The sequence below is a fragment of the Ips typographus genome, linkage group LG7 (assembly GCF_016097725.1).
Source record: "Ips typographus isolate SLU linkage group LG7, UJ_Ityp_2.0, whole genome shotgun sequence".
Taxonomy (NCBI): Eukaryota; Metazoa; Arthropoda; class Insecta; order Coleoptera; family Curculionidae; genus Ips; species Ips typographus.
The window spans coordinates 1,941,209-1,967,689 of NC_138428.1; the positions used below are offsets into that span (position 1 = coordinate 1,941,209).

The window sequence follows — 26,481 nt, forward strand, 5'->3', positions numbered from 1 at the left end:
GCATCGCCCGATTTATTGCCGACTACTGTATACGAATTGGTCACTACGGTTAGCACTAGGTTGCCAAGCATTGGTTTTTAACCGTTACAGGTATTATGTAGATCATTTGGCAACATCGAACCGACACATTGCCGAACAGCTGATTTCCTGTCTTGTAAAGTGTGGTTTTTCCACCAAATTATCGTACATTTTAAGATTTTTATCGCAATTTTCTGAAGAAAATTGGGGGGGTGAGGGTTGTAAGTGTTTTAAAAAAAACGTCAAATTTGTCTTAATCTTTACAAGACCCAAATTATTATGTGTTATGACAGTTTTTGAGATATTAAGCCCTGTTCACACCTAAATTCAAAAATGAAAAACTCTAGTATCATTTCCGTGACGTCAGGCGTCGATCTGAGCGCTGATACGCCGGTGGTGGGGGAACAACGGCTTTGCCATTGGCCGCGAGCTTTCTACGACCGATCAGTACACAGCCAGCTTTAACGATGTGGTGTTGATGTGTACGGGGCTTTAGCTCGTTACGCGTGTGAATTTGGCGAGCTTTTTCTTATAAGTGACGGTGTGTTATATGTGCCTGGATTGTGCATAAACGACGATCAATCGTTGGATTAGTTTGCATATGTACTTTGAGTGATTGTGGATATTACTGTTTTTAAAATGTAAGTAGTAATTTGACTTTTTAGGTTTCAGTGTGTTTGAGTGCAGTCGATAAGATTAGAGGCTTATCTTTGACCAAACCTTTTGTATAATCGGATGCAATTAGTAATTTTTTATGATCGTACCACAAAAAAACCTTCTGACAACCCCTCTTGTTTGTACGCATCAACACATGGGAGCAATAAAAATAAATATATGATATTTTGTCACTCCACTCGAGCCAGGGCGAATTAGGGGCTTTATTTATGAAAGGAAATATTCAAGTTTGTTTAGTCTAGGTTTTATTATTAATGGGGTTCTCTGGCAACTGAACGTGACAAACGGCAAATTACCTGTGCATGGGAAAATCGGTAATGCACAACCAAAAATTTTGCTTCCCAGTGTGGCTTGGTCGAGCGTGAAAGCTTCACGCTTTAACGCTGGCGATATGGTTAATTTTAGGGTTCACTTGGTGGCTTTTACGCTTCACCACCCTGAATACAATCCTTGTGGGGTCCTTGTCTAGCTTTAGAGGACCAAGGCAATGTGGTTTACAACCGTTTTGCCAAGAGAGTTCAACCAGCGTTAAGGCAGCAAGTATTTTGTGAAATACCAACATAAGCACTAAGTTAACATGATAACTTACTAATCTAGTTCAAATAATTATTAGTTGATAACCTAAGACAGATTGATTACTAAATATCCAAAGTGGCAATTGTTATCTTGTTTTTAATACCCTACGTACCTGATTGCAATTATCTAGTGTACTCCACCTAAAATCAATCACTGTTTCGATCTCGGTTTCCATAAACTTTTTTAAGTTCTTGGTCGAATCAATATCATTTTAAAAGATTGCATCAAAAGATTTTTATTTCTGTATATTCAATAAACCATTATTGGAGCTACCAGTATTATCAATGTAAATATGTTGAAAGCATTTCTTTGAAATAAAACCTAATTTACAGGATTTTGTTTTGGATCTTTGGTTTATTCTGGCACATCAAAGCCTATTTGGTAGTAATAATCAATCGTTAAAATATTTAGTTATATTTCTTCTTTAGTTTTGAGCAACAATCGTACTAAAGGATTAGGTAAAACAAGAAGGTTTTATCAATCTGATCACACAGAATCATTGGGATTTTTAGCAGTAACTCAGTATTTGCAACTAAAACATGCTGGAACATGAAAACTGTAACATTAGCAAAGGAAAAGTGATGTTTAGACGGTAAACATTGTGGATCTGGCCTAAGATCCATATAATTACTATTTAGTGGAGAGGTTGATATAAGTAATATAGGAAAAGCAAGAGCAGAAGAGTAGTAAAAAAAGCAATAGCATTTTAAGGAATGAGATCTATATATTTTCAATAACCTTAATGGTTTATGCATCAAGACACTTTAGCCAGTTACCGTACAACCTAAAATTCTCGTAGAACTGTTTCGAGAAAAATGTAGGCAACAGACATTAAATCTGGTGATCCTACCGGCTATTCTACTACGGTTCTTCTACTCTATTTGCAAGGGATCATCTGCTGTTGTGAAATGTTGTAATTTGACCATCATGCTGTCTAAGTCTAAGGTGTTAAATAGGCTTCTCTCTTCATATATTTGGATTATGAATGACTGTAAAGGACTGATTTTACATTATTTGACAATAAGTTTAACTGTCCGTCAGGAAAATCTGGGTTTACACATATCTGATATAACGCTGGAAAGAGTGCTGGACATCAACGTCCGAAGAGGCATAATAGGACAAAACAGGCATTAACCTACCTATATGGACACCCACATTAGAAAGAAAAAAGAAGAAGAAGTCCTAATACAGTAAATTAAGTAAGATTTTGACAAAATTGATATTGAAATACATTTTAGTATTTCAGGGAGTTAGGTTAGTCAGGAAGTCAGTTAGGATTTACTACAATCTGTAAAATTTTGTCAATTGTCGAAAGTAGTCAACCGTGACATAGATAACAAATTCATGAAATGCCTTGGTTTTAGTCATTGATTTACAGACAATTCACTTCATTCAAGTATCCTAGTTTTAGTTATTACTTTGAAGTCCCTGTGGTAGCTGTTAACTGTCAAAAGTGGTCAACTCTTCTCTCTCAACGTAAACCACCAATGATTGAAATATCTTGGTATTACTCATGGTTTTAAAGACTTGTTTTAGGAAAAGTAGGTATTTTAGGAGAAGGTAACTGTAACGATAGAATCACGTTACGATTTCAACGTTACAGTAACATTATCTTTCTCAGTACGTTATCTACCAACCATTAACTTGTCTAAATCTAAATGAATAACAACAGCAAATCAGAAAAGACAAAGAAAAACAAAGGAAGTTTCTTCTTCTTTCTATCTTTTTTCCTTTATATCCTGAAAGTTTTAAAATCTTTATTTCTAACATAATACGAGTATAATCAAGACAGTATGCTAACAGTTCATTCTACGCTTTGATCCCACATTCGCGCTTACTAAAACTAAACTAACATGCCATGAATGAATTAATTATGCCAGTCATAATAACCTTTTCATTGACCTGGCTGTTGGCCAGGAGATGGATCACACTCATTGTAATAACAGAAAAAATTTGTAATCCTGGTTTATTTCATGCATTTATGAGTGTCAAGACCAGCCAGAACGAGTACCTAGTACGATTTTAGAGACTGGAATGTCTAAATGGGTTTGCGTTTGCTCTGTGAGCCTGAAAAGTCGCACTGTCGGTCGGATAATAGGCTTAAGATCGCCTTTTCAGTCGGATTTACGTCGTTGGGATTAAACAGACACGACGGGAGTTTCTTTATCGGTTCCCCCGGTGTCATAACCGAGGTCGTAATTATCGTACAGACTGGCAAACAAACAGGTTGCAGCTTGCGCAAATATTGTTCGGCGGAAAAGGAGTTTAGCATTTTTGGGCCAACCTGTTTGCTTTCAAAATTTGACGATTCTCGTGAACGGTTTTATAGACGCGCACGTTTACATTTTAACTAGGTTTACGAGTTCCCTACCTAAAACAGACACATGTAATTGGAAACTTGGGAGACGCTGCTTGCACGTCGATTTTTCACCGAGGGGAGAACAATAGTTATTCACTACCAACGCGTTTCTATAGAGGATTTGCTATGGCCGGATCAGGGCCAATGACTTTTTTACAATGCCTTTGTGACATTGCCCGTACGTGATGGGTTGAATAGGTTCTGGAGACGTTTTAAACTTTTCGATCAGTGTATAAATATGCAGCGGTTCAAATAAAAAACCAGACCACTGTTAGTTGATTTATCGTCCAGTATAAAAATAAATTATTCGAGTACCCGGCCGTCCTCAACAGAAAAACAAAGATAAATCTCTCACTTAAATTCCCATATATCAGACGGCCCCATCTTAAATATGGCAGTAAACAATTACAGCACGGCAGCGCCATGTTTATTCTATTAATGCTGGCGTAATTTGGATGTTTTATCCCCTCAAGATAACATTTTTTGAAAGTATTTCTTTTACGCATCTGTAGTTTATCTAGAGCTCTTCCACATTATTAAGATGGTATCACTGACGCTTCATGACATAAACTCCACACTCCACTGTTGTAAAGACTATTTAGAGTTTATGAGTAGGTCGAGTTTGGCGTCCTCTGGTGGCGTTATATAGCACCGCAGCTCAATTCTGAGCACGATGTTGGATAGCTCAGAATGTGAGTTTTCCAATGAGGTACTCACTTTTGTTGCAGCTTGAAATATAACTCAGTTATTTGAGTTAGAAGTAACAATGCAGTTTTTGAGTAGGTCGTGTTTGGTGCTCTCTGGTGGCGTTGTTCAGCACCGCACACGTTGGATTTTCAATGCCAAATTTTCCAAAAGAATGCAAAACAGTCTTACAAGGCTAAGTTTACGAGTTTAAGTTTAAGGACAAAAAACACCAACGAGCTTGCATCTCTACTGTTTCCAGAACCCTGTTGTGACCATAGTTGAACACAGTACAAACGACAAGGTCCAGAAATACGGTATTCAATTCGGCCAAACAAAGTTAGCAAAAGTGTCCAGAAGTTGAATAGGAGAAATTAAGATCACCCAACATCTTCTACAAACCGATGGAACCATAACTCATCAGGTGATTAATTTTCACATAGTAGAGAGTAATCCGCTTGGTAAGACCAACCCAGTTTATCCAGCAGTACAGCCAGCTCATCAATCCACAAACAGACTTTTGTCATTTCTCTTCTTTCTAAATTTTGCAGTTTAATGGAAGGGAATAGGGAAGACTAGACTAACAAAACCATACGCACATAACACCGTTTTGTACAAAAAACATAATATTTAGAACACTCTATCTAGACTTATCTACAAGCTTTCAACTGACAGAACAAGGGAACAAACCCTGAATGTAAGACAAATCAAACGCAGACTAGCCATGGCACATAACTCAACAATAAAACTAATTAGAATATGGAAAGACTCTTCAATCTCTCAACACAACAAACTGAAATTATTAAACTCCTTGATCTTTCCTATTGCCACATATGCCTCTGAGACCTGGACTTTAAAAATGACCAATCGAAGAATAATAGATGCTTTTTAAATGTGGGCCTACAGAAGAATGGTGCAAATATCATACACAGAACATCGTACTTACGTGTCAATTCTTAAGGAACTAAAAATCACCACAACCAGGAAAAACCAATCATACCTACGATATTTTGGACACATTTGAAGAAGAACGAATGGGCTGGATAAACTTATTGTGGAGGGAAAGATTAATGGTAAACGACCAAGAGGAAGGTGTCCGACGCGCTGGGTGGATCATAGCTTCTCTTGCAGCTCAAGATAAAGCAGGATGGAGAAATACAATTCGCAAAATAGAGACATGATGTCACCATGCTCTCCCCAGAGTAAAAAGGAAATAGAAAGATCATTTATGATTTACTAAACTCACTATCAGTTAACCTAATTTTTAATAAAATTGCTTGGATTTGCTCTGCTGCTTCCGATTTCTATATTTTGTTATAACGGACATTTTTGACAAATTCCTTTATTCCACCATATGTGTCTAAACTTCTAGAGCTTTCCATGAGATGTAGTGGAATTATACATATTCTTCTTTACCTTTGCCTTTCCTAGTGTATTTGCTTTTTTGAGTTTTTTTTCCTTACTAGTCCTATATTTCATAATTCTGGCTCATGCTTGAGGTTCATATCTTAGTGGATCCATTTTTTTCCGGTTGGCTGAAGCTTTAGTCTTAGAAAATACGATTTTTGTTGTTGTTTTTATTAGACACATATTTTCCAATAAAGGTAAATTCAGTTGGGTTCTACTTGATGACCCTTAGCTTCTTAGGGTAATTGCAAATCATGGGCGGCATGGGGTACTCTGCTGCGTTATTGGTTGTAAGTGTAATGAGCCGGCTCCTTCTCTTTTTAAAGATGGAAAATACCTTATTTCTCTTAATCATCTGAGGTTATTAAATGCTCGTCTGTAGAGACTCACTTGAGATCTTAAGAATTTGGACTTGGATATTGGGTGTCCCTAGAATTGCAGTTTTTGCTCAACAAACGTTTAAAAGAATTTGTGGAGACTACCACCCAGTTGAAACTATTCAGTTACAATTCTGCTGGAAGCTTTAAAGGAGTACCTACCTACGTTACTTTTCACATGAAGAATCCACATTGAACTCTCTCAACGTCAAAATTTTACGCAAAAACACTAAAATGTGTCCACTTTTTGAAAAAAACACAATGTTAAGGTGAAAGCTGGCGTAATAATTAAAGGTCAGAAAAGAATCAAAATCTTTCAAAGTGCAAATTCAACATATAATGATTGATGGTCGCCGCATGTGGTAGAACATTGCCAAACCACTTTTTTCACACAGATGCAGCCAAAGAACAGATTTACTTCTCGTAAAGGAACCTTTCACGTTGTAAATTTATGTCCGAGGACCCTAATTTACTTTACAACCATCAGAGCAATTAAAAAATCATCTCGCGTAAACCCGCAGCTGCTTCGCAGCTTCTTTATAAATAACGCTCCTTGTTCGTCCCGATTTTATCTTCAGCCGATAAATCGCAGAAATTTCAGACCGCAGCTCGACATGTGTCGAGGTTTACGCTTTGAAATTAACGTTCTGATAAGAAGGAAACATCCGGATTGAATTAAAAAGTGTGAAGATTTTGTTATTGAACACCATTCACAGAGCAAATTGAAGTCATAAAAGAGCAATGTGAGCAAATCTAAGAGGAACCGTTCGCAACTCTGCGAATCTGCAAATGTCCCGGAGGCGTTTACCCTTAAATAACGTGGTTCATTCGTAGCGTATTATTAGATCTTGAGACTTAAATTAATGTTCCTTTTAACCGCAAAATTCTATCCGAGCCAGTCAAGTTAAACGGGAAGATTTACATATTCGGAATGAAGAATTGTATGCGCGCACACGTGTTTTGGTACGTAGGCCTTTTGAGACACTTGACGTTTTCGAGAGTAGACAAACTCGAGTCCCACGCCAATTAGGCACCTGTTTATCTCTGTTTAATCCGCTCGCGAGTCTTAAGGTTGGAGTTGTTTACGTATGTCACACTTAGAAACTTACTGGATTTCTTTTGATCCTTGGATTTCAAAATTGTGAGCCATAAGGTGCGGATGGTTCATGTTCTCTAAAAGAAGTATATTTAATTAAAAGGGATGTTCATCGTATCTTATAACAAGTTTTCATTAATGTTTGAAATTTGTCACACACAAGGTAAGGCACCCTTTATGCAAAATCTTGCTTTGCGACCAAAACTTGTTGGTGATGGAACAACCTTCTAAACACATTTGCTTCTCCCCTACCTAATGCCACATTTATTTGAACACTAGAAAGGAGTAGGTATTTGCACAATGTTCCGGTTAGTACGTTCTGCAGTTGGTACTGCTATAGAATCACATCAATCCTCCACGTTAGGCTGAATCAAAAAAACAACTTCTGCTATACCATTTACGTGCTACTAGATCACCTTTCATATAAAACGAGTAAAATTGATAAAATGATTTAGTTGGGTTTGGTTAAGCTTTACTATGATGCAACAAAGTCGTTTTTAATCGTGGATTATTATTATGTAATTCCAGATTATTTCATCTTTGGTTACAGTGTTACCCATAAATAATTTCTGATAAAGAGTTTAAGGTGATTTTTTGCTCGTATTGTTGGTGGCAGTCGTAACAAGGATTACGAACCAGACAGGTTAACATTTTTCCAAAATTATTTATACTGAACGAGGGACTCAAGAGACGTAAATTTCCTAAATTAAGAACGTTAAAAAGCCGGTCGACACAGCACACCCAGCGATAATGTCGTGTTACGAGGTCGTTCAAATCTGGCAACTCGGCCCCATAACTCCCGCCGTTATCTACTTACAAGACAAGAAGTCAAGAAGGGAATTACTGTTCCCGGATAAGATCGCTTATATTTTCGAAACCCCCGGCTTTATTTTTACTTTTCCTCTCTTGTTGTAGTGGCTGATGCTTGTTAGCGCAAAACGTCGTAGGTTCGGGGGTGGAAGGAATTTTTCCGTTACTGTGCTCTTTTCAAACGTTATTTGCTTAGCACAACAACCCCAGTTGGGTTTAAAAAAAGGTTTTTGTTATCTCTCGTCCCCTTTGGAACGTTTTTCAAAAAGGGAAATAAAGAAAAACCGGTATTGAATAGCCCCGTGCATTGAACCGCGCCCGATTCACGGTCTGAAAGCCTTTCTCAAGACGACTTTCGATAATGAATGTTCGCAGGCCGGTAGCGGCGGGTTAATAAGGCCCTTTTGTAAACTAGATTACTTTAAATATTGGACTCCTTTCGAGGTAGATACACATTTATAAGGGGGGAAGTTTGCTTTACACACGCGAAGACGCGATTTGAATATCAAACGAAGGGGGGCATTTGAGGAACAACTCCAGTTGAAAGACTCACGATCCTTTACACAAGCTCGATCGAACAAAGCAGACATAAAATTAACTGTTCCCTGTTCTGTGTAGATGGTTTATTAAAAAATGTTCAACTCAATTCAAATTCATCATTAGTTGACTGAAAATGTCCATTCAGGGAGAATGCTGATGCTTTAGCAACTACAGAATATACCAGAAACCTTAAATTTTAATATGAGCAATGGTATGAGCACCAATTGTTTTCTTTCAGCAAGATATCTGTATTAAATAATTCTGGTGGATTTAGTACACAAAGAATACAATTGTTTCTATCCAAAAAACTTAGTAGTTAGAAGCACAACGTTTCCACACAATTCACCTATAGCAACCTAGAAATCTTCAGATGGGCGCACGCTAAACCAAATAGACCATGTTCTAGTAAGTGCCATTTTCTACTCAAGCATATTGAACATTAGAACCATGAAAAAAGCAACAGGAGGAAAATTAAATTAGGAACGTACCCAAATAGAAGAAAAAACAAGAAATTATAATGTAGAGATCCTAAGGAACCAAAATGAACAAAAGCGATTTGTGGAAGCACTGGAGAAGATTAGAGAAAATGTAAACGAAGAAGAAGGGGAACAAATAACACATGGGATAACGTTAAAAAGCATAAGAAAAGCAGCGGAGCAGATGAATAGAACGCAAAGGACGACGCAGTCGATGATTTAACGAGACTTACAGGAGGGCAGTAGACGAGAGAAATAAAGTAAAACAACAACAAGAGCTAAGGAACAAAACTATCTTGAGAGCGAGAGAAAGAGCAGTATGCAGAAGACCTAAATGAACAACTGGACAAATTAGAAGAACTAAGAGAACAGAACAAATCAGGTTCCTTAAACAGTGAACAGCATCAAAAACGAACTCCACCCATTCCAAGGAACAAATTATGAAGAACCAAAAACAAGCATCTGCATTGTGTAATTCTAATGAACCCAGAGTTACCAGAATTCAGAGATGTCATACAACATCGAATGGATGGAATTCTTAGGAAAAGCTGTTTTCCTTTGGCAGATATTTTATTCATTGCTGTCTGCTTCTGAGCTATCTGCGATAATCATTGTATCGTCAGCGTATCGCAAATTATTGATTTGGCGCTAATTTTAACTACCAAGCTTTAGATTAGAGTGTGCAGTTTAAATATGAGCGGCTCACTTTCGATCATAACTTTGTCACAATTTTTCATAATAATCTCGACACTTATCGTTAAACCAACAGGTGTGTGTGTATTAAATATAAGTATCGATGTTTTATCGCACACGTCCGGCTTAACATTAGCAAATCGCGCCGGCGACAACGCCCAGAGTGGCCGTCGTTACACATAATGACTCTATTGTTCGGGTTGTCGAAAAGGCTGTTTGTTTGGTCGGCACACAATGGCGACACGTTATACGAAGAATGAATCGCAAATCGGCACCAAGATGAGAACCCAGGAACCTGAATCCCATTACGACCTCTTATCGAAACTGTTTGTTTAATTTATAACTCTCTGAGCGTCACTAAAGGCATTAATAATCAATTGCTTATTGATAATAACTGCCGAAGGTTATCGTTAAATAATTATTAATGAAATGAATTTTTCGTTAAGCTTTAGTGGCGCCTGGGTATTAAAGCCTCTGGTGATTGTTTACCGAAATAACAGGCTGAAGAGTGATTAATTTTGTAATGTTAATTAGTTTTAAAAAACGCTCCGGCCACTTTACCACACAAAACAAGGCGTGAATCCTGGTTGTTTTTAAGCCAGCGACGTTCGGGGATAATCTTGGTCTAATTGGCCATAAATCGTTCGTTTCCCGTCCGCTTAAGTGTTTAATTGTCTTCTTACTAAGGATATTGTATTTCACGCCACCATTTTTTTATTGGGTAGTTGATTGTACGTGCGATTCTTTGTTGCAGAGATGAATTTTTTCTGAGCCTTTGAAATGCTGCTGGCCAACTTCAGGTGGACCGTGGTTCTCCTGCTTGTCATTCAAACCACAACGGCAGTAGACTATTGTAAGTATTTGAATATCGTTCTTTACTTTTGTTCGACAAGAATATATTGAAAACCATAATAATTTCTTAATTAACACACTTTTTCTGTTTCAGCTCAATGTATAGCACCTTTGGGTATGCAAAGTGGCCGCATCTCAGACAAAGACATTTCAGTCAGCACCACTTTTGACCACAAATACGTAGGAGGTCGACATGCCAGGTAAATATAAAGATGTTTATTTAACTAATATCCCCATCAATGAGAAGTATCGTGAAGTGATGCCACGACATAGCAAATGGAATAAGTATACAAACATTCCTGCTAATTGCATTTTAAACCAATTGAGTTAAAAAGACTGAGATACTAGTCTCAATTCCGTATATATGATATTTTTGTGGTTTTAAATTATGGGAATTTACCCTGACAGGCTCATAATGTCAAGTTTACCCAAGTCCTCGAAGATGTATGAGTCTAATATGCGAAACTAATGATTTACTTCAGCAACTTTTACGGATCTACTTCAAACTTTATCGTTAAAAATGATCCCGGCTCGATCGTAAATTTCTCCTTGCAAGATATGGATTTATTATTTATACGCTTTCGGAAAGCTATAACTCTATTGAATTTTGAGTTATTACTTGTATTGTGCTTGGTCCGCTCTCAAGTTACTTTTTTCTTTTTAATAGAATTCGTACCGAAGTGGACGGAGGTGCTTGGTGTCCGGAAAGTCAGGCCGATCCAGAAACAAAGGAATGGATTGAAATTGATTTACATTCAGTGCATTTGATCACCGCCACAGAAACTCAAGGCCGGTTTGGAAATGGACAAGGTGTGGAATACACGGAGGCGTACAAATTAGAGTACTTTCGACCTCGTCTAGGCAAGTGGACTAGATACCGGACGTCGGAGAGTAATGAAGATGTCTTGAAAGGCAATATTAACACTTACTTGGAATCAAAAACTGTACTCAATCCTCCGATTCTGGCCAGTAAAATTCGTTTCTTGCCATTCAGCTCGCATAAAAGAACTGTATGTATGCGAGTGGAGATTTATGGTTGCAAATGGTCAGACGGGATAGTCAGCTACTCAATGCCTCAAGGCGATAAGAGGAGCACTTGGGAGTTTTACGATTTTAGTTATGATGGCCATTGGGATGGAGAAAAACTTAAGTATGGTAAGTTAGTTCACTTTGTTCACTATTTAGATCAAAACATAACGATTGGTTGCAGGATTGGGGCAACTGACTGACGGTCAAGTTGCAGCAGATGACTTCAAAATGTCATTCAACCAACCAGGACAAGGTTGGGTAGGCTGGAGGAATGACACTAGAAACAACAGGCCTGTAGAGATCATTTTTGAGTTTGACAAGATTCGAGAATTTTCCTCTGTCACCATCTACACAAACAACCAGTTTACAAAAGATGTGCAAGTTTTCAACGAGACTAAAATCTTCTTTAGCGTTGGAGGAAAACGCTACAAAGGTGAACCCATAACCTACGACTCGTTTGAAGACCGCATTATGGAGACGGCTCACAACGTTACGATTAAACTGCATCATAGAGTAGGACGTTTCGTAAAATTGCAGCTGTTTTTCGCTTCCCGGTGGATACTGATCAGCGAAGTTTCGTTTGAAAGCTCACCAGTAAATGGCAATTTTACTGAAGAAGATGACGTGTCTGAAGTGAACCACGCGTCTAGTGATAACATAGTGAATCTAAGTGGTGACCAAAAAGTGATTAGTGTAGTGAACAGCAGTAATGGATTCGGTCAAAATCTCGGCATCATAGTCGGGTTGTTTTCCGTTCTAGGACTGTTCATACTGTTTATAGTGGGATTTCTTTTATACCAACACAGACGGTACAAAAGCTCACCAAGACCTAGTCAAATCCCTGACAAGACTGCACTGTACAGAACCCCATCTCTAGGTAAACTACCATAACATTTTGTCTTGAACACTTTAATTGAATTGCTTTTTTATTGCAGGGCATCTGACAAGCACCTCATCAGACTACGCAGACTACGCTGAACCGTTGCAACGATGCCAGCCGAGAACTCCACCAGATCTGCAGGGTTTCTTCCCCAAGCCGCCTCCAGGGCCGCCTCCGGAACAGCATTATGCCGCCACCGACGTGTGCCGGCCACAGTTTACTCCACCACCTCCACCCCAAAGCACGCCTCCCTCTTCGGTTCGACTGCAGCGGCAACCCCGCTACGTACAAGGCAAGACCTACATCGGGCCTTGAACTGATTGTGCTCCTTCTTCTGTGATATTTTTATTATTATCGTCGGTAGTTGTATTAAGGTGAGTGTCGTTTAAATATTAATATCTTCAGATACATTCTTTTTAACCTTTAAATCCGTTTGAGATACAATTACTCACACGTAACTCACTCGTTTAGTTCACTAAACGTTTAAATCACTCACTCGGTTAAATTACTAAACGATTATAGCCACATGAAATTTGTGAAACACGTTCTGTTCTTGTTCTGGAATATCACTTTTCTTCTGTATGGTTTGGGAAGAAATTGTACACAGAGAAGGTACAAACGATCATCATCAGTTCATTTTTCATACTTGGTATAACTTTTGTGTTATCTTCAGTTAACTAAATATCCGACTCCTAGATTAGACGGACATTTTCCTTTTCAGAAACTAAGTTCTTTGGTCTGATGCATAATCTTCAAAGTAGATATAATGTTAATTAACCCAATAATAATAGTAATAAACAACATCAATATCATTTTCCTGACTCATTCATCTTTATTATCAAACCCGGTTATTGTCTGGTGTCCAGAGGTCATTTGTCTTCTACACATTTCTGGCCATATATTATTGCGATAGCAGATGCACTTCAAAGAATGAAATAAAATTTGCCGCCAGCATAAAACCCAAATAAACGTGACTAAATGCAAGCTGCGTAACAAGCTGTGCATTTTCGCCTTTTCTTCTACGTGCTTTTGCATAATTATTATGATATTTAGTACGTGGAAATATCTTATAATGGCATATAAATAGGCTGGTACTATCACAAATTAGACATAATAAGAATGATGTGTCCTGCTGCTTTTGAGTCATTTGATTCTCTTATCTAAGTTGCTTTCCGTTGAACATTTACTTTGTTTAATTGTTTTCGTATGTTTTTGATCGTTTCAATAATTTGTTGATTGTAGCTGATGCATATGAAAAAACTGTTTTCTGCATCAGTACAGTTTCACATTTAGCTCCATTTGTTCTTTTGACCACACAGAACATTGGAGTAGTATTTGGCCTTCTCAGTGCTGCTGTTTGATATGTTACTATAATCATCAGTGCCAGTTTTCCATAATGCTTGTACACTAAAACACCATATAAAATGACAGAACAAGTGTATTCCTTCTTCTGGCAACTCTGGATCTTTCAATCAGCTCTGGATGTTTTCAAGACTTGGCTACCCTAACACCGACCAAAGAATAAACACACATCCTTTAAATCATCAGCAAAAAGCTTTTTTTTGAAGAAATCCTTCAACTCCATTTTGGCACAATTGTTTCAGAACATGCTGTATTTACTTGGCAGATATTCCGCATCTCAAAAATATTATACTTAGTCGGACACTGGATTTCCTGGATTCGCTTCACTTCGCTTTCTGAATGCTTCTCCCATTGATTTTCTAGCGGTTCATCTTTTGTCATTTATGTGGTTCAAGTAACCTTCATTCTTCTTTAGATTTAGATAACTTTGCTTCACATTTTGGAAAGTTGAGAAGAAGTTTTGCATGCGCAACATCAATCTAAAAATCAAACTAGTCTGCTTTAGTATCACCATCAACTTGAACTGTAACAAAATTTATGTTACAGTTAAAGAACCCAATGATTAACTTTAGGGCAACGATAATGGTTTTGAATAGGTTGTTTAGATAGTATTGTAAGGGTAAAACGGTCTCTCAAGGAATTTAAAAAGGCCCATTCATCCACAAGAGGGCTTCTAAGGAAATCTGTGTACCAGCATAATTTTCAATTAACAAAATCTGTTTTAAATTACCGTCGAGGCGATAAGACTCCAAATAGGCCGATAGTTTAAGTCGTACCGGAACAAATGTGGCAGGTCTGTACTGACTGTTATTTGGTGGTTCACAATGCAGGGTAATGTACTGTGTGGCCTGCAGGCACTTAGTTCCGGCCCTGACCGAGTCTTGCCATAAATCAAAAAGTCTGTACCCCGAACCTTTTAAGACGTTCCCTCGTAATCTAAAAATACGTCTCGGGCTCTTTATTGGACTAATTTTACACTGCAGGGCTTTGTTTCGAAATTTATGGACTCCGATCGGCGATAGTGGCGCAACTTTTACATTCCCCCCTGATGATGGATGTCCCATCATTAAACTTCTTGGTTTTTTATTGCAGATGTACCCCCCAGCAATCCATGTGCTAGTGGCGTGACGGACTATCCTCATATAAGGCTGAACGTACCAAATATGTACCGCTTACTCTATATAGATTATTTTGTAACGTCAACTTTATAATTTTTTTAAACGGAAACATCGAGCCTATCGAACGCTTCATTACCTTTTTAAATGTAAGACAATCCCTGGTAGACGTATAATCGAAAAAAACGCAATGAAATTTCTAAATGTGGTAATAATAAATAGTATTATTAATGTTAAGTTTTAACGAACAATATTGTGTATATAAGTAGGTTAAGTAAATTAAAAATTAGTGGCAGTTTCGTTCTGTTAAAACATGCAACGGAATTGGCTTGCGTTTTTCTATTAAATAGGCTGGAGAATTTGTACATATCGGACCTATTGTGTAAGTTAGATTTTCTGTATATAGGCAAGCAACAATAAACTGTCGTACATAATTTTATTTATTGTCTTATTTCGAAGTTATAATAGTTTAATTACTATCTTAAAAAGATACCCGCAGCAGCTTCATCTGCTGTGAAGTCTTTTTCTTTAATGGAAAAAGGTATTTTTTAACACTAATCTGTATAGAATTGAGTTTATCCACAGTGATAAGGTAAGTATCATATTCAATAATAATAATTTTTTAAAAGAAATAATGGTGTAAACGAAACTACTTTTTCTCTAGTGTTCAGAAACCAGTTTACTTTGCAAGTAAATACGATGACATCCTTTACATGAAAATTTAAAAACATGCTCATCCACATTACCAAAGCAAACAACGATGCAAGTTTCAGTATTCTGTAAGAAGCCAGAAAGGTAACAAAGCACCATATTACTTAAAAAGTGTATAGAAAAAATGTTTACACTGTTCCACTTATGGATTTAAAGAGGAGGACCTCTATGGAAATCCATGGAATTTTTCATTAATTTTTATGTGGCAGCCTAGTCGTTTGAGCTAAAAATCCTTGCTAATGAGGATCTTCAGTTAATGATGATCAATCCTTAACCATTTCGGAAAAAATGAGAATGCTCAGTTTATAACCGACACACTAAGTATTAGTCAATTCAGATTGAGGGTGAGTAGAAGAATCTCATAAACTGTAAGAGTTACCAGGTCGATTAAATTGAGGCAACAAGCGTTTTGTGGAAAAGTGAGAATAATCTTGTTGGAAAATAAAGATTGTTTATATATATATTTCTTTGTTGTTTTCTTCTCTCCAGCTTTTTAGTAGTTTACCTATCTTCTTCCATGGGGACTTCATTTTAAGATCTCTTTGGAGAAGGTCTTTTGACAAATCTGTCTGTACCATATCATCTACAAGAATGTCTTTGGTCTTTCCTGGACTTTATCGCAGCTCGTCTACAAAAAGCCATTTCGGTAGCTTCCAATATTCTTTCTGTCCTTTCCATAAAGGGCTTTACCATGGAGCAGTACGTTATAATACAGTTTTTACAATGGACTTTTATTATACTCTATTATTATGTTCTTATACTGCTCTTATAATACACTATGCTCCCCTTATCTAGATGCTGCTTTCCGATATTTTCTCCAGTTTCAGTGCGGTCCAAAAACGTTCCAATTGCGCATTGAATGAATAAAATTGAATTTTAATAAAGTTGCTCTAATTCATGTGTTTTCTGAATTTTGTCTTCTGACCAAATTTACTTTAGATGTTACGTACCTTTAGTTGTTAAATTACATAATAAGATGATATGCCGTAGTAATATAAAGTTTATCGGAAGAGAAATTTATGTCAAGCCTTGAACGAGATGTTACCTTGTTTGGCTTGCACAACACTCTTCAAGTCTTTAAACAGTTACGATGTTTGAACATTGATTGACATATTTCCAAACATATTTTATATAAAACTGGACTTGAAGATAACACTAAATATTGACCTGGTTTTAGTCTGTTTTCCTTTTAATAACCTCCGGTAGCCAGAAGTGTGATTTATTATAGACGAAATATGTATCGGCAACATGTGTCGAGCAGATAAGAAGACTAATAGGGTACCTTGAAGCGATTTAGATAACGACCAAGGTGTTGCCTGTCTGTCTAATTATGCACCGTATAATGAATAAGAGTTGCCATTCTGAGAAGACCTAAAAATAGGTCCCATTCACTCTCTCCTCAACTTTCAATATTTCCCCTTTGCTGGATATGACAGAAAGTGTCTAAAAAACGTCTCGCCTAGCAATTAATCATCCAGCTGACTTGTAAACAGCCACCGAAATAGCCGCGACATGTTCACACTTTACGTGTACAGAGACAAGGCGTTAACTAATGCTCTACCAACAGTCAAAACGAAACTTGGTCTCAATTGTGATGTCTTCTTTTTCGTTCACATAATAAGTTTGCTAAAATAGTAAAATATTATACCTTGTTAGCAAAATTAAACGTAACAAAGTAAGCATTACAAATATAAAGCTTTTGTGGTCAATCAGTAGAACCAGAAGCTACTTAAAAGAGCAGAATTGGAACAAAGTACTGATAGACCATCAAGAAATACTGAAATTGCTAATGGCCCTCTAATGGTCAAAGAAGATGTACTTTTGATGAGCAAAAAGGATTCAATTAAGCGGTGTGTCAGTAAACAATCTGAGAAATGCGGACGATACAGTTATTTTAGTTAAAACACATGAAGATCTACATAGGTAATTAATAGAATAGTCACAGTTATTGAAGATGATACTAAACATAAGCAAAACAAAATATATGCTGAAAACAAAAACACCCCAAGCCACTCATAGAATATATGTAGAGCTCGAATCAGATGAGAAAAGGCCACCGCATCATCAATGACGCAGTTTTTAAAACTATTTCTTTCTCCTTCTACAGTTGCCGTCGCATTAGATATAATCAGAGGCGTCCTATTAAAATATTCCCGAAAATATATTGTTAAGCGGTCAAAAAGCCACTTGGCAACGTAGTACGGTTTTTACTTGGACACAATTAAAACAGATGCGGCTGCGGCCAGGGACATTTGGACCTTTTTATATGCTTTTACTAGCCGGCACTCTAAACGGTGTTGCCAAGTTTAAAAAAATGTAGTGGCGGACAGGGAGACTTAGGGGTTTAGGTTAGGTTAGGTTCCGTTTTAGTCTGGTGTTTTGGTTGTATTGTTGATGGTCACATAGTGTTATGAATAAAAAACGTTATTTTGTCAAAATGTCTTTCAAAAAGGTTGGAAAGAAAGGTGTTATCATATACAGCCAAGGCCGTGAAATCGTCAGTAACGTCTTACAATTTATGAAGAAAGAAGCAGAAGGAGTTTCCATTCCTTTGAAAAACTTGTTGTCTTTTATTTTCTTTATTAAAAACGACGAAAATGTTTCATTTTACTGATAAAATAATAGCACGCCACTGACTGGCTGCAACAACTTGGAAAGTAGAGCTCGAATCAGATGAGAAAAGGCCACCGCATCATCAATGACGCAGTTTTTAAAACTATTTCTTTCTCCTTCTACAGTTGCCGTCGCATTAGATATAATCAGAGGCGTCCTATTAAAATATTCCCGAAAATATATTGTTAAGCGGTCAAAAAGCCACTTGGCAACGTAGTACGGTTTTTACTTGGACACAATTAAAACAGATGCGGCAGCGGCCAGGTACATTTGGACCTTTTTATATGCTTTTACTAGCCGGCACTCTAAACGGTGTTGCCAAGTTTAAAAAAATGTAGTGGCGGACAGGGAGACTTAGGGGGTTAGGTTAGGTTAGGTTCCGTTTTAGTCTGGTGTTTTGGTTGTATTGTTGATGGTCGCAGTTGAAGTTCACATAGTGTTATGAATAAAAAACGTTATTTTGTCAAAATGTCTTTCAAAAAGGTTGGAAAGAAAGGTGTTATCATATACAGCCAAGGCCGTGAAATCGTCAGTAACGTCTTACAATTTATGAAGAAAGAAGCAGAAGGAGTTTCCATTCCTTTGAAAAACTTGTTGTCTTTTATTTTCTTTATTAAAAACGACGAAAATGTTTCATTTTACTGATAAAATAATAGCACGCCACTGACTGGCTGCAACAACTTGGAAAGTAACGAGAGCAGCAATATTTAAAGCGAGACGTACAGAGATCGTGACATCATCGTTTGATGACGCCTGTGGCCTTTTCTTAGCTGATTCGAGCTCTAACGAGAGCAGCAATATTTAAAGCGAGACGTACAGAGATCGTGACATCATCGTTTGATGACGCCTGTGGCCTTTTCTTAGCTGATTCGAGCTCTAAAGCATCACTCTATTGAAAGAGTAAGACAAAAACCATCAAGGAAAATAATGATAGCTCCTAAGAAGTATGAACGAGAATAGAACAGACCAGAAGAATATTTTTAGAAATAAAGTCGCCTTTCTGTTGTCGAGATCTAAATCTTCAGCTAAAAATACTACTGATGAGATGCTAGGTGCTATGAGATGGAGAGGACTTTGAAGTGAATTGACATGAGAAGACTAGAAGCGTTTGAAATGTGGATACACCGGAGAATACTGGTAATTTACTGTGTGAAGAAAGTAACCAACATGGAAGTGATGAGACGTAGGTATGCATAAGAAAAGAGAAATAATTTCCCATGTGGGGAGAGAAATATCGAATATCACAAACCATTATGCAAGAGAAAAACCAAGGAAAGAGATACATAGAAAGAAGTCTCTGAAGAATTTTAGAGAGTGGTTTGGATGGAGTAACAATGAACTATTTAAAGCCGAAGTTCTCAAAAGTAAAAATCTTTCTGATGATTGTCAACCAACGAAGAATAGAAATTCAAAGAGCTTTGGTATCCAAGGTTTAAAAAACATTTCAGTTCAAGTTAAATGCATGTATATTTGCTTGTTTTAAGACGAATAAAACCCCCGAAACATGTTAACAACGTTTGAAAGTCGTTATCTAAATCTCGCGGAACGACTAAACGAACTGAACGGATGTAGCCACGGGTGCTACAATAAAATCCCATCGGGGCGTGAAATCTGAACCCAGCAATTGTCTGAGATTTGGTAATACAATTTTTCCCCGCATATTAAGCGTGCATATGATTGATTTGTGCTCTTTTGATCTGAAATGGGCGCTGACAGATGTACAACAACCGATTTACCTATTTAGCTAGTAATACCCCCTCGGCGCCTTTGTTCAGATAACGTCTTTTGTTGCTCACCGGAAAAATCGGACTAAGTTGGCAGCTGACCCTGTATATCACGTGTAGTTTTACTGGGTGGCTCGGTTCCAGCCCCTTTGTTTCGCAGAATCACGGTTGATTGGGCGGAGAGGAAAACAGTCAGAGAGGAAGTCGTTTGCCATTTATTGCAAGCAATTCCGTGGACTCTAACGATTCACTTTCGATCCCCGTGAAGTTTACTAAAGTTGAGTTATACGTATGGGAGCCAGGAAAATTGGCAAAGAAGACAAACAAATCGGGCTCGTCGTCCGCTCAACCGTTAGCAATAAGTTTCTCCACGATCCTAAGTAGGGCCTTTTATCTTTACCTAATATTTTCTTTCTCGTTTTCGTGCCAGTTTCAGAAACTGTGATAGATACATCAAAAATCGTTCTCACAGACCGGAAATTAGCTCCTTTTGTAATAATACCCTCTAAAAACTGGCACGCAAAGAAAACAATAAACTATTGTTAAGCTTTTGATGCTACCGTACGTTTTTTATACTAGCAAAAAGTCCCGACAACCGACAATAGCAACCGAACAAATTATTTCCCCTTTGCTCGTCGATGAAGCTAGTCGAAATTAATGCACGTGCCGAATTCGACGTTACACGTGCACGAAACCCACGACCTACAATAGCAAATTTCGGTTCTGCCGATTATGTTTCGACAAGGTCAAGCATGAAGCACTTATTGTCTGTCAATAACGGTGTTACAACAGCCATTTTGTGTGCTTGAGCTTCAGTTTCAATACATATGTATAAATCAAAAAGCTTAGTCTGAAATATATAATGGTATATCGTTTCATGCTGTTCAGCGTCTTCCGGTTCTTAGCCTCCAGCCTCTTCTGTCTTCCCAATCCCCTGGTTGCAGGTTTTGTTCCAACATAGCTTTCTTTATTCTGCCGGTCCATGTCCATTTGAGGATCTGTTTAGGTATTCTAATATCCTCTCCACATGTCCATACAATATTAACCTAACCTAACCTAACCTAGCCTGTCACCCTCTTCTACCTTCATAATTTCCTTAATTTTGTCATTCGTTATTTTTTCCAATCTCGACCTTCCTGCTGATCTACGCCAAAAGACCATTTCTAAAGAAAGTAGCCGACGTTCTAAATTTGTTTTTAATTGCCACGTTTCACATCCGTACAGCACTATACTTTTGAATATTGAGTGGTATAAGAGGTGCTTCTTTTCTCGATACATTTGGACCACAGGATCCCTATCACGTTTTTCCTTTTATAATTCGGTCCTCTATTTCTTTCTCTGTACCACTTCCGTTATCAATTTTTGTCTCCAGGTATGTATTATATTCAGTACAGCAGCTTATCGTTTCGTTTTCTTGTGGGTTATTATTATACATTTTTCATTACATCATTACTACTCTACTGACTTCATCAAACAGTCATGACAGTTTTATGATTTGTTAGGGTAATGACATTCAAGTTGTCAGTCCAAATGCATGTTGCCCAGGGTGGTTCAGTAAAAAGCGTATGCTACGTGCAAAAGTTTTCAAAACTGAAAGGCCACTTTATTTCTAAAAATATGCTTCTGGTCTGTTATATTCTAGTGCATAGCTCTTGGGAGCTATCATTATTTTCATTAATGGTGGTGCAAGACTAGGTATTTGTGTACTCTTTCAATAGAGTGATGTTTCTACGAATGCCTTGGGGTGTTTTTGTTTCCAGCATATATTTTGTTTTGCTTATGTTTAGTATCATCTTCTTCAATAACTGTGACTATTCTTTTATGTGTTCTAGCTAAAATAACTGTATCGTCCGCATTTCTCAGATTATTTACTGACACACCGTTTAATTGAATCCTTTGTCCTGTTAATCAAATGCTTTATTTACTCAATTTCTTCTCTTGAACTAAACTAAATCCTAACCACCTTGTTTTCTTCACCGTGCACATTTGGCATACAATCTAAATGCATGTCAGCAGACATCTATAAATCAGTAGCAAAAAGTACTATTGTGAAAAAATATACTGTGAGAGATGTTAAAATCAGCACAAGAGCAAAAAAATACAACCCCAATCGACTGTGAATGCTTGGTCCCCTTTAACTATAAACCAACTGGGGTAGCACTACCGGGGGGGCGATTTTGATTGCTAAACATATTTTAGCGTCCGTCTAGGTATAGAATTTGGCACTCTATTGTCCCACACGCAGTACATGGCTCGCAAATTGCGCGCTGCCTAATAAATCTCGTTTTCAATGGGGCCCGGGCATTTTTAATCGAAATTGTTGCGCCGCTTATAATGACGATCTCCATTATTAATGTAACACGGCAACAGCGAACATCAAAAAATTGTGTTTTGTCTTTTATGGGGGAAGGAAGATCAATAGGAAGGACGGTTTGATTAATTTAGGTTTGGCACTTTTGAGAGGGTCAATTAAATTGAATTAGAATCTAGAGACAAAAAAAATTGTTGTACACAGCTGGTGAATTCTAGAAACTGCGATGGTCGAAGATGGTTGAGGTAAATGATGTGGCATGGCGTAGGCAAATCGCGGTATGCAAATTTTACGACCAGCGTCTCATTTGTATCTCGAATTCATTTAAATGCACCGGCAATTAATGAGAATTATCAATGAGCACATATAGTGGTGTGGTCGTAAATTCGACGATACTTAACCATAAATAATAGTGGTTTTTTGCTTATAAAGACGAGAAGAGCGTGAGCACAATAATCGGACTACATGCAGGGAACTTAAACCCTTTCAGGGATGTGACAAGCTGACGAAGATTGACAAGGGGTCTCGGAGGACACCTTTATTGGATCACCAGGAGAAAAATACGCCTAAATAAATAATGTATCTTAAGCCGTTAGTTGTTTGGACAGATGCCACCTTTCGAGGGATGTTTTGCTTTCAAACTCGACGCGTATCAAACATGGGAAAGTATCGGTGACGCCGTTAAATGCGATGCCATCGCAAGAGCACCAAATTCGGTGAGATTTTCTATGGTTAACAGGTCCCGTTAAGCCGCTTCATACACCTTAAAAGTCGTAAATCTCGCGGAGATGTTGTTCCATTTTGTTAAGTTAACACTCGAGCGCCCACGTTTGGATAATCGAAACTTTATCGGTCTATACAGGGCGATACTTAAAAATATTTGAATTTCGACAGCCATATGTGTGTATGTAGTGGTAATCTTTGGAGTGGCACATTTGAATTAGAATTTTTGGAAAGTTATCGTTATAGACTTCCGGCAGTAATGTAGGAAAGCATTCTTAATTACCCTCAGTAACTCAATAATTTAGTTATGTAAAACAAAACTATAGTAGAAATCATGTAGAATAGTATATTGTCACCAAAATATATCATAATTATAGTCACTTTGAATAAAAGAAACCAATCATGAAGTAGAAGATCATTCTGTAAGGATCTTAGGAATTTACAGTTTTTCGTTTTTGTGGAGAAAATTACCTTGGGACATCCCTAAGTAAGATATCAGAAGTTAGATAGTCAGTCAAAAACTGAGTGTATTATTTATTATGTATTATGTTTTATATTATTTTATCTACTCCTAGCATGGTAATCATTCATTACATAGCTCATTTTGAGTTACGTAATGAGCGATTTTACCGCACTAGTGCGATAATAATCGATTTTATCGCACTAGTGCGATAAAACAACTTTAAATGAAAATTTCTGCTGTAATTGTTTATTGAATTTAAACATAACTTTGATACATTTTTTCATATCGCCTTTGACTTGGCAGGCAACAAGCCAGATACCCCGTTTGCGGCAGCTTCTTCAATATCTGACGGAAGTTCTTCAGACATGTTCATAACGAAATGCACTTTTAAAAATTTGTGACTGACACTGTTAAATTGTCGCTTAAGTAATATGTGGAAACAAATGGCCACCATAGCAACAACACCAAAACAGTACAGCGTAGATGACAAAATTTAAGGGTAACAAATAACTACCCGTAGCAAGCATATACGAGACGTTCCTAAATAGTTCACATTGCACAAAATATGAATTTTCTTCTTATTTTACGCTGCTTCTGATGGTCGTAGATAAAATGTTGTACATCACCCGTGGGGTATGGCAAATTAACGTACTCGTGTGATCACCACAACTCGGTCTACGACCTCGTCGTGGCAACACTCCCACTCGTGACTATAAAAATGCTCATACCCCACTAGTAATGTAAATAACTATTAGTAATGGGGAGTATTATAAAATGTGGTTTAAAATATAATATGTACTCATACTCTTGTGTGACTTTTAACAATATAGTTAGTAGTTTATCATGATTAGCCAGTATCTTCCTATTATCACATAATATTTTATACCTCGTGCGTAAAGTGTTTCCACGCACAACTGCAGCAAACCATTACTTTCCGCACTATTTACATACCACTTAAACATCCCTAACTCACTTTTTTAGTACAAAGTAAGCAAATATTGGACAAAACAAATTTTTCAGCATTTTTTGTGACACCTTCACCCATATGGGTGCTATTATTCATGTCGAGGTTAATTAAAGGAAACAGAAACGTGATCTACATAGATCCGAGCCAATTAGGAAGTCAAAGGGGCGTAACCCCGGGATGCTGCTTGTTTTTCTAAACATATTTCTCTTCCCCAAGCCCAGATACGAGAAACATAATAAATTCTAACCGACGATGCTTATCTACGGTGGCCACCTTGTAAACATTCAAGTAAAGGTGGATAGTAAAATCCTCCATCACCCCGACTGTATTAGTGTCACAATAAAATTAGCATAATGGTCATCAGATGTGTATCTAGAAAATTTCCGGAGAGTTTACCGTCTCGTAAAACGTTTTCTATATGATGGTGTGTATGCCACCTTCGTACCGCGTAAATGCTGAAGCTAATTAACCTTCTTCAGGAATCCGCTTCGATAAGAAGTTTTTCAGTTTGTGAGATATCCGGGACAAGAAATGAGCCTTCTAAGCCAGCCCCAAGTCTGCTCGTAAACCGCCCTAGTATCATAGATATAAAGGGCTAAAGAGAGATTCTCGCGGTGACAAGCCAATATCCTGGAAGATAAACAAATAATCCCGACTGGATCAGAAGTTAGCCGCGTAACTAGGAACGAAATGATTTCCCCCGAGACTTAGAGGAGGATTGATTTTTCCGTACCTGTTGGTGATGGTCTAACAGCGGTTTCAACTTCCAATCAGGTTAGTAGTATACAATTCCATGAATATATAAATGACAAAATAAAAATACCGAACGAGCGAAGGGAAAATTTTAAATTAAAATTTCCCGGTTGTTTACGTTTTTTTTTTAGGTTTAGGTATTTGAAAGCAGCGGGTGCAATATTACATTTTAAATTGCGAAACTTTTCAACGGAAGAATTAGCCGAGCTAGATTAAAGGCGGCTGTTTTCCTGGCCAGAAATAGTGGAAAACTGGCGTCCCCACCTAAAACTTTCCAACGACGAATCAAATTAAACATGACAGATATGAATTTCGAAGCATATTCCTGCTGGAGCAACGCCGTGACGGTTTAAGTAGGAACACGCGACCGTTTCGGTCGTATATTTAGACTCATAACACGCCAAATGTCGTTCCTATTTTGAACGAAAATGTCATAGACTACAGGTATTCAGTTGGCAAGATAGAGCAAGCGATGTTATCTAGAACGAATGGTTAAATATTACTCATCAAGAGTCATCATCATTTTATCAGAGTTACAGTAGTTTCCTGGATTATGAATCCGTTCAGCTATTCTGGAGAAGACGCAGTCAGATGATAACGACTTTTATTTATCTGCAATGATACAGTCTTTGAGTACTGTTGTGGTGTAAGTTGAGAATCACGTCAGATTTTTCTTGAAAACATAATGTACAAACTTTTATTCTGTAAACAGAACTGATGAAAAAAGTTTCCTATTGTAAATATTACGGAAAAAAATGCGTAAAAACTGTGAAAAACTTTCTTCTTCTTGCTTCAGCTTTTAAATACAGAGTTACGTATCCCGCCAACAAATTATCGCCTGGAGGAGCGTAAACTTGGAGATTTATCCAGCAGTTAGCGTCACGGTTAAAGTACGCTTCGCGGGCTTTAATTTCGTTTTGAGTGCGTGCCGTCTGCTTTCGTACGTTTCGCCTAATTAATATACGACTTTTCCTTTTCCCCACTCACTTTCCCGTTTGGACCGTGCCAAAGCCACCAGGATCGCATCGAATTCTGGGCAATAATTTAGAGGCGAGGATGTTCCCGAAATGCCGCAGGACAACTGATTCGACCGCCCTTTTCAGGTTGGCTTCGCCACAACATGTGTTTGATGCTGGTAACAGCCCCCGTTTACGGCTGCAAACTGGGGATAAATTTAACCGAGATTGTCGATTTTTTCCTCAGGTTCTTAGTATCATAAACCGGGTCGGCGTAGCGGAACGAAAACGATCTACAGTCCAGATAAAAA

General features: G+C 37.6%; 1 protein-coding gene across 1 annotated transcript; it reads left to right on the plus strand.

The window, feature by feature from the left end:
* The first annotated feature begins 478 nt into the window (after positions 1 to 478).
* LOC145731494 (discoidin domain-containing receptor 2-like) lies at positions 479 to 15,388 on the plus strand. Its single transcript, XM_081983296.1, has 7 exons — positions 479 to 659; positions 10,466 to 10,564; positions 10,658 to 10,763; positions 11,231 to 11,718; positions 11,774 to 12,469; positions 12,528 to 12,846; positions 14,927 to 15,388. The coding sequence occupies exons 2-6, from the start codon at positions 10,492 to 10,494 to the stop codon at positions 12,785 to 12,787; spliced, it is 1,623 nt and encodes a 540-aa protein (XP_081839422.1). The 5' UTR covers positions 479 to 659; positions 10,466 to 10,491; the 3' UTR covers positions 12,788 to 12,846; positions 14,927 to 15,388.
* Positions 15,389 to 26,481: the final 11,093 nt, after the last annotated feature.

Bases quoted from the DNA above. Each gene is read 5' to 3' on its own strand.
- LOC145731494 (XM_081983296.1), top strand. From the start codon at position 10,492: ATGCTGCTGGCCAACTTCAGGTGGACCGTGGTTCTCCTGCTTGTCATT. The intron at 10,565-10,657 runs GTAAGTATTTGA...TTTCTGTTTCAG, and splicing joins CACAACGGCAGTAGACTATT to CTCAATGTATAGCACCTTTG. The intron at 10,764-11,230 runs GTAAATATAAAG...TCTTTTTAATAG, and splicing joins GTAGGAGGTCGACATGCCAG to AATTCGTACCGAAGTGGACG.